The sequence below is a fragment of the Ornithorhynchus anatinus genome, chromosome 12 (genome assembly GCF_004115215.2).
Source record: "Ornithorhynchus anatinus isolate Pmale09 chromosome 12, mOrnAna1.pri.v4, whole genome shotgun sequence".
In the NCBI taxonomy this organism is placed as follows: Eukaryota; Metazoa; Chordata; class Mammalia; order Monotremata; family Ornithorhynchidae; genus Ornithorhynchus; species Ornithorhynchus anatinus.
The window spans coordinates 54,497,045-54,515,394 of NC_041739.1; the positions used below are offsets into that span (position 1 = coordinate 54,497,045).

The following is an 18,350-nucleotide window of genomic DNA, read 5'->3' on the forward strand; positions in this document are numbered from 1 at the left end:
CAGATGGCAATCGCTGAATATTTTCCACATCCTCCCTCCTTCCCCAACCATTTTGCTCCATCTTGCCGTCTTGGCCTTTTACCCACACCGGCTAATCTGTCACTTTTCTGCTAGATCCGTGCCTGAACTTTCAATGCAAAAGAGGGAAAGTCTGTGAGATTGATGTGCATGGAGAGCCCCGCTGTGTGTGCCAAGACCCAGCCACCTGCCCTCCAGCTAAACTTCTTGATCAAGTAAGTTCTGGCCAAACAGTACACTCGTGGCAAGGTTAGCAAACCAGAAATCTTCAAGTAACCCCGGAGGCTTAGGTTCCATCCTAGTTTGACTGAGAAAGAAATCCTGCCTCTTGTTCCCATGCTGCTTCCTGTGAAGCTCACAGCTCTTCTCACTGCTTAACCCCATGGTGTGGACACATCTGTGGTTGACTAGACTTAAGTGTTGAATTCCCACAGGTTACACACAGAGCCTTCCAATCAGAAGCAGCAATACTTTAGTCTCACTAACCCAGTTTTTTCCAAGTCCTCATATACAAGGCTCCATTTCTTCTCCATTTATAAAACCTAAAATCCTAAAATGAACTTTCCTATTCTGCTGTGCTCTCCTCTCCTTTTTCTCTGTTCTCTCTCTTCTGATCTCCTTCTGGTTCTTAGCCTTATGGACAGTCACGAGCCCCTCCTCGCCCCGCCACCACATCTCTAAACCTATCCAAACCAGCTTCACTATATGTTCCCTCCTGGCTTCCTCTAGGCTGGTGATTCCCTCACCACTTCTGTCCCCCAAGTTTCCATTTTCTCTCTTCTCTCCTCTCTGTAATCTGATACCCTTCTGGTTCTTAGCCTTCTGGACAGTCACAAAACTCCCAATGCCTACGTCTAGCCAAACTAGCTTCACTCTGGGATGCCCAGGCATTTTTGTGGGTGGAGCTTGGCGGTCTGGCTAGCTTCCACCAGCAAAGTAACACCAGCTGGAAGAGTGACAGAGATCCAGACTTATCCTGCCTCTCTGCCTCTTCTTCTCAGGGCCTTTCAGGGATGGGTGAGGCAGTAGGTCCATAATGTTATGAAATATGCTTTAACTTCATTTCCCCTAGGTTTGCGGCAATGACAATCATACCTATGACAGCACCTGTCACCTGTTTGGGATGAAATGCGGTCTTGAAGGAACCAAAAAGGGGCAGCACCTGCAGTTGGATTACGTGGGCGCCTGCAAATGTACGTCTTGGGGCCCTTCACAGATCTGAGAGGGGCTGTTAGATGGGCATCTGTGTAAGCGGTACTGTCTGGAGCTTATCTTCTTCTCACCCTCTGAAGCAGTGAAACATTCATTCATTCATTCATTCAATCATATTTATTGAGCTCTTACTGTGTGCAAAACACTGTACTAAGTGCTTGGGTGAGTACAACATGATAACAGACACATTCCTGCCCAGAGCGAGCCCACAGTCTACATGAGGATTGAATCTCCAACTCGTAGGGAAGCAATCTCCTCAGAAGTTCTGTGATTTCAGGGGGCAGGGTGTAGACTATACTATTTGCAAGCAATGCCTGACTGTCTCCTCTGAACGGAGCTGGGTCATTCATTCATTCAGTTTGTATTTATTGAGCGCTTACTCTGTACAAAGTGCATTGTGTACTAAGCGCTTGGCATTCCGTGGCACAATCCTAAGGCAGTGGGGCATGGAGTAGTTCAGGGGTGGCAGTGCCTGGCATAGACCAGAGGCCGGGCAGTCTGATGCTCCTCATTACCCCTATCCCTGGAGGTAGCTCCTGGCCTGGCCTGGCTATGTAACATGGAGACCCCATCAGCAGGTCTGGCCAGACCAACGGGCAGATGCCCGACTTAACCACTGAGGAATCCCAGCCCTTCAAAAATGTTCGCTATTAGCTGAAATATAGAAGAAATTATTTTTACCAATATTGACTGAGCATCTAGTGTGTGCAGGGACTAGACATGTGGAGAAGCAGTGTGACTTAGTGGATAGAGCACAGGCTTGGGAGTCAGAAGGACCTGGGTTCTAATCCCCCCTCTGCCATTTGTCTGATGTGTGACCTCGGGGCAAGTCTCTGGGCCTCAGTTACCTCAACTCTAAAATGGGGGATTAAGTGTGTGAATTGAATCCCATGTGGGACAGGGTCTGTGGCAAACTCGATTAACTTGTATGTACCCAAGGGCTTAGAACATTGTTTGGCACATAGTGCTTAACAAGTACCATAATTATTAACTGTTACTTAGAACATGCAAAAGAATTAGAAGATGTGATTCCCATCCTCAAGAGTACCCAATGTATTGGTCATGCCCTTCTCATACAAAGCCTCTGTCCCCTTGTCCCCGCTTTCTTTTTAATTGTATTTGTAATGTGCCAGGCACTGTACTAAGCACTAGGGTAGATACAAGCTAATCAGGTTGGACAAAGGTCCCTGTTCCACATGAGACTCACAGTCTTAGTCCCCATTTTACAGATGAAGGATCTGAGGCCCAGGGAAGTTAAGTTACTTGCCCAGCAACACAGAGCAGACATGTAGCCAAGCCAGGATTAGAATCCAGATCCTTCTCACTCCCAGGTCCGTGTTCTTCCACTAGGCCACACTGTTTCTCTTCTCTGCTGTCCAACCTACCCTGCCAGAGAACCACTTAAGTTCAGTTTCCTCTAAATTCAACAATCACATTTATATGCAAAGTACTGTACTAAGCTCTTGGGAGAGAATACTACAACTGAATTGGTAGACACAGTCCCTGCTCACAATAAGCTTACAGTCTAGAGATTCATTCATTCAATAGTATTTATTGAGCGCTTACTATGTGCAGAGCACTGTACTAAGCGCTTGGAATGAACAAGTCGGCAACAGATAGTCCCTGCCGTTTGACGGGCTTACAGTCTAATCGGGGGAGACAGACAGACAAGAACAATGGCAATAAATAGAATCAAGGGGAAGAACATCTCGTAAAAACAATGGCAACTAAATAGAATCAAGGCGATGTACATTTCATTAACAAAATAAATAGAGTAATGAAAATATATACAGTTGGTTTGGGCTCCTCTATTCACCAGAAACTTATTTCTCAAAAGCCCCCTTCCAAAACCATTGAATCTCCATCTGCATGTCTTCTACCCCTCCCCGATGGTGATGTATCACCCACCATTGACTAGGAAATATCTGGTCTCAAAGAAAAAAAATCCATTAGAAATGGCCAGTTTCAAATGTTCTGCTTCACAGCTTTCTTGACCAGGAGGAATAAGATGAGAACCTTAATGGTCTTTTCATTTGAAACAGACATCCCTCCGTGCACAGAGTTTGAGGCCAGCCAGTTCCCGCTGCGAATGAGAGATTGGCTCAAGAATATCCTCATGCAACTGTATGAACACGGCTCTGACAGTTCCGGATACCTAACCGAGAAGCAGAGGAGTAAAGTGAGTGAGTCGCATCCAGAGCCGGTGGGCCGCTGCAGGGTCTGGGGGAGAGGACCGGGGCTAGGGCTGCTGGTGAGGGGCAGAGCCGTCTCCCACCACACCGAGCCACAGCCTGTGGATCAGTGGAGGGTGATGGGCAGTACCCATGTTGCTGAGCTAGGACGTGAGCAGGACTCTGCACTCTGTACCAAGAAATCAGGGTTCAGGGTGGCTGTGCTCTTGCCTCAACCTTCATCTAACTTGGGCTGGCGCAATGCCAGTGTGATCTTGCGGAAAGAGCCGGGTTCTGGCCTGTGAGGTGCCCTTGGGCAAACCACTAGACCTCTCAAACTCCTCAGTTTCTTTATCTGAAAAATGGAGATACAATCCATTCTCTCTACCTCTTAGTGGTGAGCCTAGTAGGGGAGAGGAAGCGAATTATCTTGCGTGTCCCTGGGTGCTTAGCTCGTAGTAAGCACTTCATAAATATCATGACTACTATGTTAATATGAAGCCCAGCAGCTCCAATCCAGTACATGTTTTAGAACCAGAACCCAAAATGTGCACAGTAATGAGCCATGAGGTCCTAACTAGGGGCAGGCTGCCTCGCCAGTGTAGGCCCTTCAGTCAGTCAGCGGATGTCCATGAGCTTCCACAGGACAAATGGCGTCAGGCCAAGGTTCTAGTTTAAGAATAGAGCCCCAGTCAGGGACCCAGGCCCTCCCGAAAAGACATTCTCAGTCTCAAAGTTGAGACAGAAACAGTCATTTAAGCAATGAGCAGCTATAGACAAATGAACAGAAGAAATGATCATTTCATCATAGTCTTGATTCCATCCAAAGACGAGCTCTGGGTAATAACTCTCACTTCATCTGATTAAATGATGACCTTCTTCCTCGTCGACCCAGGTGAGGAAAATCTACCTGGATGAAAAGCGACTCCAGAGCGGGGACCATCCGATTGACCTTCTGCTCAGGGACTTTAAGAAGAACTACCACATGTATGTGTATCCTGTGCACTGGCAGTTCAGGGAGCTGGACCAGCACCCGACAGACAGGTAGAAACCTTTCGCCTTTCTCATGTCATGGCCCTCATGCTGGCATTACAACCATCTATCTATGTGTCATGTGGCAGAGGGGAATTTCAATCAGTGGTATTTATTGAGCACTTACTGTTTTACAGAGCCCCATACTAAGCACTTGAGAGATCAGAAGTCAAGGTCAGAAAAACAGTCAAAACTCATAAACCAGTTGTACTTTGAAAGCCAGTTCTTAGCAAGCCAGCCTACCAGGTAGCCTGTGGGATTAGGGGTCAGAGGTGGAAGGCCTTACCTGGGCCTTCTACCTTTAAGCACTTGACAGTCACCCCTCCCTCAGTTCCTCAGCATTTATGTACATATCTGTAATTTATTGATTTACACTAATATCTGTCTCCCCTTCTAGATTGTAAACTCCTTTTGGGCTGGAAACATGTCTATCACTCCTTGGTATTATACTCTTCTGAACACTTAGTACAGTGCTCTGCACACAGCAAGTGCTCAATAAATACCATTGATTGATTGCTTATTAAAGACCCCCCCCCCCATAGGAGCAAGTTGTCACATCTGTTTTAATAGTTCTAATAATAATGTTGGTATTTAAGTGTTTTACTATATGCCAATCACTGTTCTAAGTGCTGATTACCTAATTACAAGGTAATTGGGTTGTCCCACATAGGGCTCACAGTCTTCATCCCCATTTTACAGATGAGGTAACTGAGGCACAGAGAAGTGAAGTGACTTGCTCAAGGTCACACGGCTGACAAGTGGCAGAGTTGGGATTAGAACCCATGACCTCTGACTCCTAAACCCGTGCTCTTTCCACTAAGCCACGCTTCTTCCCTATCTGGATCATTCTGCCAACCCAGTACAGAAGGAAAGGCTCTGTACTGTTCCTTTCCTAAATCTGTTTGTCCTTTCGTGTGTGATTCAAAGCTGCCTTCCGGGTGTCCCGGCTCTGTTCCGAAAGATGTTGACAGTCTTCCTCTTTCTGAAGAGTGCAAGAAGCAATGCATCCAGAAAATCAGATGTTTACCAGTGGGTAATGCCTTTCCCTCAGTCTACTTAACCTGTGTTGCAAACAAATTACCATCTGTGGAAAGTTCATTTCTATTGCTCCACATTTGACTGTAACCTTCTCAAGTGCAGGGAAGATGTGCCTTACTTCTGTTTTACTCTCCCAAGCACTTGGTACACTGGTTCCACAAGCAGTAGGAGCTCAGGAAATACCACTGATCGAATGACTGTGCATCATATTTAGTACTGACTAGATGGCTTTTCTTTCAGCAACCCCTTTGGAGAGACAGTTGTTGTTAATCTCACTGATGAACAGTTCTGTAATAGCTTGTCCTCCATTCCCTACAGGGCCTTGTCCCACTCTGAGCTTGCTCATCTCAGAGCCTCTCTGGTGCCCTTGGAACACTGCATAACTCGTTTCTTTGAAGAGTGTGATGCGGACCAGGATAAGCACATCTCCCTGAGGGAGTGGGGTCAGTGCTTTGGCATTAAGGAAGGTAAGTCCATCAGGGGGAGAGGGAAACAAGTGTGCTTAACCACCTGTCAATCTGCTGGAAAAATTTGGTGGAGAGTTTGTCCCTGCCCCAGGATAGAACCATTATCATTATATAGCATGTACCGTAATATTATTGCTACCGTAAAATGCAGTGGGATAGATATAAGAGAATCGGATCAGACACAGGACCCACAATCAAAAGGTAGGGAGAGCAGATATATTATCACCATTTTACAGATGGAGAAACTGAAGCATGGGTGATTGCCGATTGTCACCCAGAGGGTCGGGGATGAGCTGGGGCTAGAACTAGGTCACCCGGCTCTCAGTCCCATGCTCTGTCCATTTGGCCATTGGCTCCACGGCTACCTGTCCTTGAAGATGGAGGAAACAGGAAGGGATCCCTCCAGCTGGGTCCGCATAGCCCTGAGGGAAATGGGGAATTGGAAATCATTTGGTCTTTTGGAGATAATTACCCCAACAGATGTTCTCATCTCTCCTGCCCACTGACCCCTTACTCTACACCTTCCTTCCTTCCTGGAACTCCCTTCCCCTTCATATCCAGCAGACCACTACTCTCCCCAACTCCAGAAGGTTTTCCCTCATTAATTTATATTTTCCCCACCTTATACCCAACTATGTCAGCATTTCCCCTCCACCTAAGTACTTAAATCCTTAAACAAATGGCAATAGCACTTAGGCCTATATCCTTATGCTCTCTTACTTTCTTCTACCTGTAATTTATTATATTTTCTGTCTCCCCAGATAGATTGTAAGCTCCTTGAGGACAGGAATCATATCCACTGTCCCAAGTGCTTAGTATGGTTCTCTGCACACAGTAGGTGCTCAATCAATAATAATCATTTGATTGACTGATTAGGTCCTAAATAATCTTCTTGTGGGCCTGAAACATCCTGAATTGCCCCTTTCTTCAAAGTAAGCAGAAGAAAGGACATGGTCCCACTCTGCAGCCTCAGGGAATGGGTGCATATTGGAAATCTAGTGATGGGCTCCATGGGCTCAGTCTGGAAAGATGACCAGGAACACGTCATTTACTCTTGGAAATCCAAGAGCTTCCAAACAAATGTGACTTTTTACTTTTGATTTTTTTTTTCACTGATTGTCACTGGTCATCTAATGGAAAACCAGCATTCTGATCCCCTCACTCATTGGAAATCAGCAATTTCTGGAAATCAGTAATGCATGGCTACACATTTTTCTAGAAAGTTTTCTGTTTAAAAATTCATTTTGAACTTAACCAAATGCTAAAACATTAACTAAATGAATACCTCCCAAATGCTAAGAGGTGGTAATTTACAGTAATAAAATGGCTTGATGTGAATTCATTTGGTTCACGTCACTTGAAACATATATTTCTTCCATTGCAGAGAACTTAGCACTTATTCAGTCTCTCCCCTGCTTATAAGTACATACTAGCGGTATTCCTCCAGAATCCAGAGCTGTGGTTAGTCTAATTTACTTGGGCAGTTAAACTAATAATTTCTCATTTTAGGCACATGCATGCATTTAGCTATATATATATGTGTGTGTATGTGTATACACACATATATATACATATACATATGTGTGTATATGTATACCATATATATATATATATATATATATACATATGTGTGTGTATATATTTCTAATTCTTGAAATCATAATTTTATTTCATCCATTGCCAAATCTTACATTTACACACTCACCACAGATAAAATCTAACCCACCCATCGTGAGAAACAGACCTCAAATGAGAAGATATGCCTCACTGTCAGCTCTTTAATCCCAACAAGATGTTTATTAGTCAAACTGTCCCCTTTCTGAATACTCAGAATTTAATGGCCAATATAACCAGGGAGGTTGGAAAAGAGAGGCTCCAGAAGTTCATTCATTCAGTAGTATTTATTGAGCACTTACTATGTGCAGAGCAATGTACTAAGCTCTTGGAATGTACAATTCGGCAACAGATAGAGACAATCCCTGCCTATTGACGGGCTTACAGTCTAATCGGGGAAGACAGACAAAAACAATAGCAATAAATAGAATCAAGAGGATGTACATCTCATTAACAAAATAAATAGATTAATAAAAATATATACAAATTACTTGCCTTCCCTCTGCTGTGGCAAATGGCCATCTTTAGAAGCCACCCACAACTTTTAGTCAAAGATTAAGGGTTTACTAAACCACTTCCTCTTTGTTTCCCAATAAGGGTAAGTTGATGGTATTAAATGCCTTATGTTCAAGGAGCTGGGCCATTCATAGATGTCAGGGAATGGACAAGAAATAGTGATGTTTGCAAACTTAAAAACAAGAGTTACCAGATGCCAAGTGTCCATATACTTTGACTCTCTGGGTTGAATATGCATATATGGGATAAAAACACCTGGGTAGCCAAGCCTGGAGCAGAAATTATAAGTTTGTCTTGGGTCAGGATTCCTTTCTCACTAATGTATAATACATGCCTAAACTTGAAACATGTTCACTGGAGATTCAGCAGTTAGGGAGCTGGGGCTGGATAGAAAATCCCTTTCCTTTTGGGAGCAGCAGTTGGTCCGCACAACCAAATCTAGTGGATGGAGTCAGCGAAGACTTCAAAGGCCCAAAAGAAAGGACTGTTTGGGGCTAGGAAAGAGTCACCTCAGCAGGCTATTTTGGCAGACCTGGACAAAATAATATTCAGACCTTTTTTTACCATAAGCTGAAATGCCACCACATCTGTGGATGGAGATCAGTTCCCAAGACCCAAGTGTGTGCCTTTGCCCTCCTCCCATATTAATGAAAATGGCACCAGAGTTTTGTGTCCGTCATTCTACTTTAAATTATCAAGAGGGGAAAAAATTGCCTAGGATTGAACATATTTATCCGCGACCTGTAAATGCTACCCTACTTGAAATAGACTTCCTGGGAGGCCATTTTGAAAAAAAAATAAAAAGGTTATTTATTTAAAGAAGAAATTACAATGTTTCTTGTACTTTTCCAAGATCTGGCAATCCTTCAATTAGCATAGTCTGAAAGCCACAACTCTGGCGGGGAGGGAGGAGCAGGAAAAAGCACAATGCTACTATGGATTTTGTTTGTCCCCGGAGAGTCGGAACTTCTGAAAGCGAGTGTGGAGGGGGAAAAATGCTCAATTGGCCCAAAATAGGGCTCACACTGCTTTTTCAGGCTGAGCAAGGGTGTATTTTGCTGATGGAGAATTTGGGAGGCTAGCGTTGATGATTCCAACCTGCAGGGCACACACCCCTGAATGTAGACAAGGAGCGTCTTCCTGCCTCCTGCCCCCATGTCTGGGAAATTTAAAGGCCAGGACATTTGAATGAGCATTTTCCCCAAACTACACATCCAATTGGAGGGAACTAACGTGACTGGAAAGTAAGATTATAATCATGTTCTAAAATTGCTGTGTGTTTTCTTCTTCCTTTTGCAGAGGATGTAGATGAGAACCTCTTAATTTGAGCCACGGTTTGAAAGTCAAGTGCCTTCCACCTCACGGTGCACCGCTTTATATACCTACCAAACTATGTAACTAGTAGATGAATGCCTTTGCGCAGAAAGCTGTATAATAAGTTGTAATGGCATGAGAAAGATTTTGAAGTAACCCATGCAGTAAGTACAGGGAAGCAAAATGTCCCTCAAGAAAAGCAAATATAAACAAATTATATTAGAGGTTTCCCAGTTTACCTGAAGGGCCAGTTAGTAGGGAACAGAAATGGGCCATCATTCATATTTATTGAGAACTTTCTTTATGCAGAGCACTGTATTAAGCACTTGGATGAGTACAGTATAACAGTTGGTAGACAAGTTCCCCACCCACAACGATCTCACAATCTAGAGGAGGATATAACGCTGCCTCCAGTAGCATCAACCTTTATCTTTGTTGTTAATTACGTTCTGTCTGTCAACAGTATTTGTTGTACGACTACAGCGTGCCACCTATTACAATTAATTGTAATACTAATTAAGGTGTAATTACTAATACAATTAATTGAAAGGCAACGGAGCATCCCGTTCGAATGTAAGTTCCTTGAGGCCAGTATTTTGTCTTCTATTGCTTCTTCCCCGAACACCAAGTACCCCGCTTTGCATAGTCAGGGCTCAATAAATGATGATGATGACGATGAAGATGATGAAGGTAATGGTGGTTGTTGCTGTGGCTTTTGTCCTATTTTCTCTCCTCTCCTTCCCTGGTGGCTCCTGCTCTTCCCTATCCCAGCCAACTTCTTAGCAGTCAGAAGGCTGCAGAGCCTAAAATTCACCCTGTGTTTGGCTCCCACTGCAGACCTTGTTCGATAAGCAGCGGGGTAAGTGGCAGGCTCAGGCGGTATCCGCTTTGGACCTGTTCACCGTGTCTGGGTGAGTCAACTTACTACCACCTTATTGTTGCCCTCACCCTTCTTTCTCTCTTTCGCGGGGGCCCCATGGCAGACATAAGGCCCTGGGACCCTAGATTCCCCCGTCTCCCTGGTTACCAACCAGCCATCCACCCAATTTCATTCATTCATTCATTCAATCATATTTATTGAGTGCTTACTATGTGCAGAGCACTGTACTAAAATTTCTGTACATGTACTCAACACAGCATGACTTGGCTGTGTTTCTAAGGTGCAGCTTTGGCAATAAGGAAGAGAACAAGATAGTGCTGGACACGTTGGAAAGTCATGCTGTGCCTCCTTAGTATGGCATGGGATTAAGCGGCAAACTTGTCCACTTCAGCCCAAAGAAAGTAAGTTTAGAGAATTCACGTGATTTTTAAAAATACCATTTGTTATTGAGCATTGTTGCCATATTTTTAGATTGCTAGTCGATTATTCACTGCCTGACTTGCATGTCCTGTTCACGCACCTCTAAGAAAGAAAAGAAGTTATCTGCCGCAATCCGGAGGAGGCATATTTAATGAGGATACCTTGGGTTTGGCCTGCATTTTTGCATCTGTAATTCCACTCTCTTCAGTAGTATATGTAATTTTAGAAAATGAATTATGCAAGGTATTAAAATGTGTCTTGTTCCACATTACTCTCCAGAAAATTTCATACAAACAGGCCAATTTCTTGATTATTACCACTTGGTTAGTCAAAGAAATGACATATGGTGTTAAAATGAAATGTATATCCATGAAAGACTATAGAATTTGTTCCCAGAGGAAGCTATCTGCAGGTTCAAGTGGAGTTCGGATGCACACCTGGCTAAGAGGCCCATAATGAATTCCTGCACATGATAGAGGGGATCTAGAGAAGCAATTTAAGGCTCTAGTTTAACCCTAACCATGAGAAGACGTGGCCATGAGGGCAGCAGTCTTCTTACCATTCCTCTAAGCATCCTTTTACCACTGTCAGTCGGGGGCAAAATGGACAATTGATCTAACCCAGGAAATGGCATTTCTTATATCCCAAAGGAAGATGTAATAAAAATCAACTGGATTCCATTCCTGGAATTATTTCAGGATGTTGCAACAAGCCAATTTTCTCTGGATAGTTATTTTTTTAATTCTTAAAATTGGAAGGTGGGAAACCAGGTCTCCTTTCTGATGGCATATTTCATAACTCATTTCCCTCACCCAGTCAGAAACCCTGTCGCTAAATGCAAAATGCTGGAGATCTCACCATTTCTGTCGCTAATTTGGCCCCAAAACTGGAGGTGACACAGGCAGGGTAAAATGGTGATCCTACAATGTTATAATGAGCGTCAGAAACCCATGGGATGGCTTGTGGAACAGTATTCACTCCCTGTGACTTTTGGGGAACAATTTACTGTAAAGGAGAGTTCTGGACTGATCTGTTAATTTAAGTCAGTTAGCCTTCCATATTAATCAGTTAATCAATGGTATTTATTGAGTGCTTACTGTGTGCTGAGCACTTGAGTGCATACAATACAGTGGAGTTGTTAAACACAATCCCTGCTCACAAGCAGCTTTCAGTCTAGAGTGGGAGGAACAGACAGTAAAATAAGACAGGTAGGGGAAATGGCAGAGTATAAGGACATATACAAAAGTGCTGTGGGGCTGGGGGAGAGGTATCAAAGAACTTAAAGGGTACACATCCAAGGGCATAGGTGACACAGAGGGGAGGGTGAATGGGGAGGCAGGGGGTGGAAATGAGTAGGCTTCTTGGAGGAGATACGATTTTAGTGTGCTTTGAAGATGGGAAGAGTGATGGTCTGTCAGATATGAAGGAGGACAGAGTTCCAGGCCATAAGGACGTGGCCAAGGGGTCAGGTGGCAAAACAGACAACATCTAGGATCAGTGAGTAAATTGCTGTTAGAGAAGCAAAGTGTGCAGGCTGGGTTGCAGTAAGATATTAATAGAACAAAGATAGTTGTTGGTTATCAGAAACTCCCATGCATGCCTTGGAATCTTTGTCCAATCAACATCTGTCCTCTTACTCTCCTCCCACTTCAGCTCCCTCCAACAACCCCCAGGAAGAGCAGAACGACTGAGGGAAATTCAGCTTGGAGAAGCTTCATGAAGCAGCAGGAAATGGGGATGGGAATACAAATGTACTGGGGGACACGCAATGCACTCTCCTCTCAGGTGGGTCTGAGTCCAGACACCACCCCACAGAAGAAAAACAACTCCCCATTGCCAGCTTTCTCCATTCACCACTCTCTCAATCCCCTCCTGGGACCCCTGCCTTCACCCCTGTTGTCCAAAAGTCTAAATGGAATTTACAGCACAAGGAAGAAAAGGAACACGTTATTGCCACACATTAAGCTGTCTGCAATGTCAGACAGCAACAAACACAATTACCTTTGGTTATTTTTACAAAAGCTGCATTGTCTGTGGTAATCCAATGTAAGAGGAGCCTTCTAGGACTTCTTTGAAACTATTTGAGGAAGATGTTATTTTCTGTCTGGATTTTATTTTTCAGCAGAGCTCACTATAACACTCATTATCTATTGCTTCCTCCGTTTCATGAATAACTTGTCCAACTCCTATGAATTAGGGAGCCCTTGGGTCAACCCCCTTTTTAAAACAATTAAATCCAATTTGTGTGGCAATATTTAAACAATGTGTTCTTAATACTTTCAGCAGAATGAAATATTCTTTCTATTTTGTGGGGATTTCCACTTGAAATGCTCATGAACTCCCTGGACTCCCTCAACAGAAGACATTTTTCTGGAAATAATTTCACCAGAAGTCACTTAAGCCTGTGAGAGTTCCTATGTGAGAGGAAAGGTCACAAATGGAAGGTGATGCTTTGGTGACCATTACAGGGACATTTGATGATATTCTCTAATCTCTACCTCTCATAAAACATTTCTGTCATGGACAAAAATACCCATAAAATCAAAAGTCAAATCTTCCCACGGGTCAGGGTGATATTTCAGGGGATTTTTCCATGGAGAGCTATTTTTTTTAAACCCAAATATATATGGGACAAGGCAAATCTCCAGACATTAAAAAAAAACTGTAATACAGTATAGATAGGGGAAGAGTCTGGGATGGTGAACAGCTAGGGCCAACTCAGAACTTCCCTCAGGAACCATAATGCCAATAATCCACAGAGCCAATTCACAGCATCCAACTCTGGCTTGAAGCATCCTCAACTTGGTCTCCCAGTCCCAGTTGCTGGTTGGGACAGAATCTGAGCCTGAGGTCTGGGAAGAGCCAGGAGTATGCTTCTGGGAAGGGAGTATGTGGTCATCTTGTAGGACTCATGGCCTGACAATAACATGTCTTCCCAAGGTTACAGCCTCATCTTTGTTTCCCAAGGTAGGTGCCGTAGCTCTCACAAGACACCAACTCAAACTGGTTGGGCAAAATCATTGAAATTGGAATCTTAGGTAGAAAAAACAAGGACCCTCAGCTCTTCCCAAATCTGTTTTCATTATGAATCTTGGGTAGAATACATCGACTGAATTAGGGAACAGTCTTAGGCCACCACACATCTCTCTAGCTACAACGTGGCCCCGGGATTGGAAGAAATGGTTTGTGGTCATGCATGCAGCCTCGGGTGTGGGTAAGTACTCCAGTGCGCATTATCGTTTGTTCATTCATTCAATCGTATTTATTGAGCACTGTGTCTAGAGGACTGTACTGAGCTCTTGGGAGAGAACAATACAACAATAGACACATTCCCTGCCCACAAAGATATCCTTAACCCAGGGTTCTGTGAGAACTGACTCTGCAGTACAGAAGAGGGGGGTAATGGATTTTTGAGGGAGCGGGCTCCCTCGTGTGGTTGAATAAAGAGACTGGAATTAGAGAATTTCCTGATTGCCGCATAGAATAACAAACTATGTTTTTCAGACTCCATTTGCAAATGATGGGCACTTCTAGGAGCTTTGGAAGCCAACCCACAGCAGGTGGCAATGAAAAAACCTTTGAGGTCTGGACTCTACCTTGCCTGGCAAGCAGGTCCCCCATATTGGCCTGCAGACCACTCTGCACACCTGAGTACATAACTGCTGCCTTCTTCCCTCTATGGGGGCAGGTCCAGAAACACTCATATATGGGCTTTCTCAACATCCCTGGTGCTGGTAGCCAATGAATTGGCACTTGCCACTGACCTCCAAATCTCCTATTTCTGCCTAGAGTTTTCAGAATATGTGGCATAGAATTTGGGCACTCTAGGAGTGAGTCAGGGTCACATGGCACCCCCTGACCAGCCAAAGGAGTTTGGTTTTCAGCTCCCACTGGCTGAGCTGGCTGGTGCTTCTCCCCAGTGTGGGCTAGAGATGCCCAGTCTTCCAGACGTCAGATCCCACCCGAACCGTAAAGCATCCTGGTGATTGGTGATGGGCAGATAATAATAATAATGTTGGTGTTTGTTAAGCACTTACTATGTGTAGAACACTGTTCTAAGCACTGGGGGAGATACAGGGTAATCAGGTTGTCCCACGTGAGGCTCACAGTCTTAATCCCCATTTTTACAGATGAGATAACTGAGGCACAGAGAAGTTAAGTGACTTGCCCACAGTCACACAGCTTAGTGGCAGAGCTGGGATTCGAACCTATGGCCTCTGACTCCCAAGCCTGGACTCTTTCTACTGAGCCACGCTGCTTCTCTGTGATCCTGATAGAAAGTCTGTAAAAACCCAGAAACCAGGTATGGATCCAGCCTCGCCTAAACTGTCTGAATTTGATCAATGTACATAGGACCAAAATATCCATTGCAGATCCGCTTTAAGAAACTTGTGACTTGAGATTTTTTTTTAAATGGATGTTTTCTCCAGGCCAACTTGACAATGTTTGTATTTGAAAGCAAAACACATGTGGACATCTACGTAAATATTTACCGAAATATTCTGCTCTGTAAACTCTTAATATCAATAACAACTAATAATAATAATTATGGTGCTTAAGTGCTATGTGCCTAACACTGTTCTAAGCACTGGGATAGATACAAATTAATCAGGTTAGACACAGTTCCTGTCCCAAATGGGGCTCACACTCTTAATCCCCATTTTCCAGGTGAGTTGAGGCCCAGAAGAGTTAAGTAACTTGTCTAAGGTCACACAGCAGACGTGGTGGACCTGAGCCGGGATTAGAACCCACCTACTTCTGACTCTCAGGACTGTGCTCTATTCACAAAGCCATGCAGCTTCCTAAACCCTTATCAAAGTGGGAATGTTCTGTTTTGACTCCAGCAAATTAACACCTGGATTTTTTTCTCATCCTCAGATTCACCCTCCCCTGCATGGTGCTGTCCTCGGTGCTATATTAAAAAATATTGTATGTACATGCATATAGCTGTATAGCTAGCTGTCCTTGGTATCCAAAGGAGCTGCAGGTAGTGAGATCCTATGTGTCTGTGGTTGAAAAGGTCTTTTGCGTGACTAAGACTCCATACCACCCGGAGGACTCATAGAGATTGTCCTTTCCTGTGCTGATGTATTGGCCTGATTTGCACCAATTGCTATTTATGAATCTTTTAGTCTACTGTTCTTCCAAATTGGAGAGCAGATGATAGGCTGGTTTGTCTGCCACTGTTATTAATAATAATAATTTATTAAGCACTTACTATGTGCCAGGCACTGTACTAAATGCTGGGGTGGATACAAGCAAATCGGGTTGGACACAGTCTCTATCCCCATTTTAAAGATGAGGTAGCTGAGGCACAGAGACGTGAAGTGACTTGCCCAAAGTCACAGAGCAGACAAGTGGTGGAGTTGGGAATAGAACCTTTTAACTCCCAGGTCTATGCTCTATTCACTACGCCATGCCGCTGTTGTCCCTAACAATCTGCTGCTATACCACAATGTGTGAGACTATGGTTTGGTAGTTCAAAAATATTTCTTCTGCTGTCCTGGCTCTGCTTGCTTCAGTTGAGTTCACCATTTTGCAGTTCCTTGGGTATGCTGCTGTCATTGGTTTTGTCCTGCCCATTGTTCACTTTCTTAATCCTAGTGAGCTGGCTTTTCTCTAGGACCTCACTGTAGGTGATCAGGGCCTTCTCAACCCCTCCCATACCTCATTCCTCAGAACTATACTGATGATTAAACCAAAAGTATGTATTTGCTTGAATTACCCAGCAGAAGCAGCGTGGCCTAATGGACAAGCACAGGTCTGGGAGTCAGAAGAACCTGGGTTCTTATCCTGGTACTGACCCTTGCTTGCTGTAGGGCCTTGGGCAAGTTGCTTAACTTGTCTGTGGCTCAGTTACCTCATCTGTAAAATGGGGATTAAGACTGAGAGCCACATGTAGAATATGGACTGTGTCCAATCTAATTAGTTTCTATTTATCCAAGCACTTGGTTCAGTGCCTGGCCCATAGTTAATGCTTAACAAATACCATTTAAATGAAAAGCTCCAAAAACAACAGATCATTTCCTCAATTTTCCACTTTGCTAGTGGAACCCTGGCACATTCATAGTACATTCTGTCTCTCTTTAGAGTTGTGTTTCTCAGTTGAAATTCAATAAGATTTTAAGGGATTTGAAAACTAGGATTTGGATCTCTAATTGAGCCAGAGGAATTCTTCTTCTTATTTTCTTTAAATTCCCTGTGCCCCAGAATTTCTTCTGAAAGGGTCAGTGCTCTTGCCACCAGATGGCAGAATTAACTCAGAAGCAAGGAGCCATGGCAGTGACATCAATGTTTATGCATTAGATGATCAGTCCCCTGCGACCAGAGTTTTAAACAAACACAGACGGAAAAAGAGGCAGCGGCAAAAGGCTCTTGGAAAAAAATATCCAAATGCTGCTACAGTTAGCTAAAACTACTTCTTTCTCATTCTTCAATGGATTCGATCTATCTTCAAGCCTTATCTGAATCCCCTCAGGAATGATGTTTTATATCTTTGATAAGGGGCCATTTAGAGAAATGAAAAATAAAGAGTTAAAAGAAGGGAGCATGGGAAATAATAAGGCTAATTCAACATTTGCAAATTTAAAATTTTCCTATTTTGGTTAGTGAAAAAATGTGTTTGAATCTTGAGCTAGAATTTGGTGCTTTGATGCTTTGAGTTTCTCAGTAGCTAATATAGAGCTCGTTTGACATCATATGCACACCTACATATTTGCCTTACCTGTTCAAAGGTTACCCTACTTACTAATGGTGAGATTTTATCCATGTGGGCTAGTGGGGGCTGAAAAGATTAATAAACGATAAACAGCCTTTTCCTGATTAAACACAGAAAACCCATTTGTTGGACCACCTCAGCTTTATGGATCTTTGATAGGAAATTGCTCTGTTGCCAAGTTCTGTATGTCCACAATCAATCAAAGCACTTACCATGTGGCGGGCAAGTACCATACTAAGCACTTGGGAGAGTACAATAGAACAGAGTTAACACATGTCCCCTGCCCACAGTGAGCTTAGATTCTAAAGGGGGAGATAGACATTAATATACATAAATGAATAAGATTATATATACGAGTGCTGTAGGGATGACGGAGGGGAGAATTAAGGGTGCAAATCCAACACAGAAGGGAATGGGAGAAGGGAGAAGCAGCATGGCCTAATGAATGGGTAGAGCATGGGGCTGGGAATCAGAACCTGGATTATAATCCCAACTCTGCCACTTGTCTGCTGTGTGACCTTGGGCAAGTCACCTCACTTCTCTGTGCCTTAGTTCCCTCATCTGTAAAATGACGATTTAGACTGTGAGGTCCATGTGCATGAACTGTGTCCAATCCGATTGCTTTGTATCTACCCCAGTGCTTAAAACAGTGGCTGGCACGTATTAAGCATTTAACAAATACCATTTAAAAAAAGAGGAAATGAGGACTTAGTCGGGGAAGGCCTCTTGGAGGAGATGTGCTTTTAGTAAGGTTTTGAAGGTGGGAGAGTGACTGTCAGATATGAAGAGGGAGGGTGCTCCAGGCCAGAGGCAGGATACGGCAGGGGGTCGGCGATGGGATACATGAGATCAAGGTACAGGGGGTAGGTTGGCATTAAAGGAGCAAGTGTGTGGGCTGGGTCATAGTAAGAAATCAGCAAGGTAAGGTAGGAGGGGACAAGGTGTGTGTT

The 18,350-nt window shown here is 43.8% G+C and overlaps 1 protein-coding gene across 3 annotated transcripts in view; it reads left to right on the forward strand.

Annotated features, from left to right (window-relative positions):
- Positions 1–10,953, forward strand: part of SPARCL1 (SPARC like 1) — a 50,863-nt gene extending 39,910 nt beyond the window's left edge. For all 3 annotated transcript variants that reach the window (XM_029076613.2, XM_029076614.1, XM_029076615.2), the window contains 6 exons: positions 115–233; positions 1,091–1,211; positions 3,273–3,409; positions 4,297–4,445; positions 5,790–5,938; positions 9,368–10,953. In XM_029076613.2, the coding sequence (XP_028932446.1) occupies positions 115–233; positions 1,091–1,211; positions 3,273–3,409; positions 4,297–4,445; positions 5,790–5,938; positions 9,368–9,396 (704 nt within the window). In that variant the 3' untranslated portion in view covers positions 9,397–10,953. The remainder of the gene's footprint in view (positions 1–114; positions 234–1,090; positions 1,212–3,272; positions 3,410–4,296; positions 4,446–5,789; positions 5,939–9,367) is intronic.
- The last annotated feature ends 7,397 nt before the right edge of the window (positions 10,954–18,350 follow it).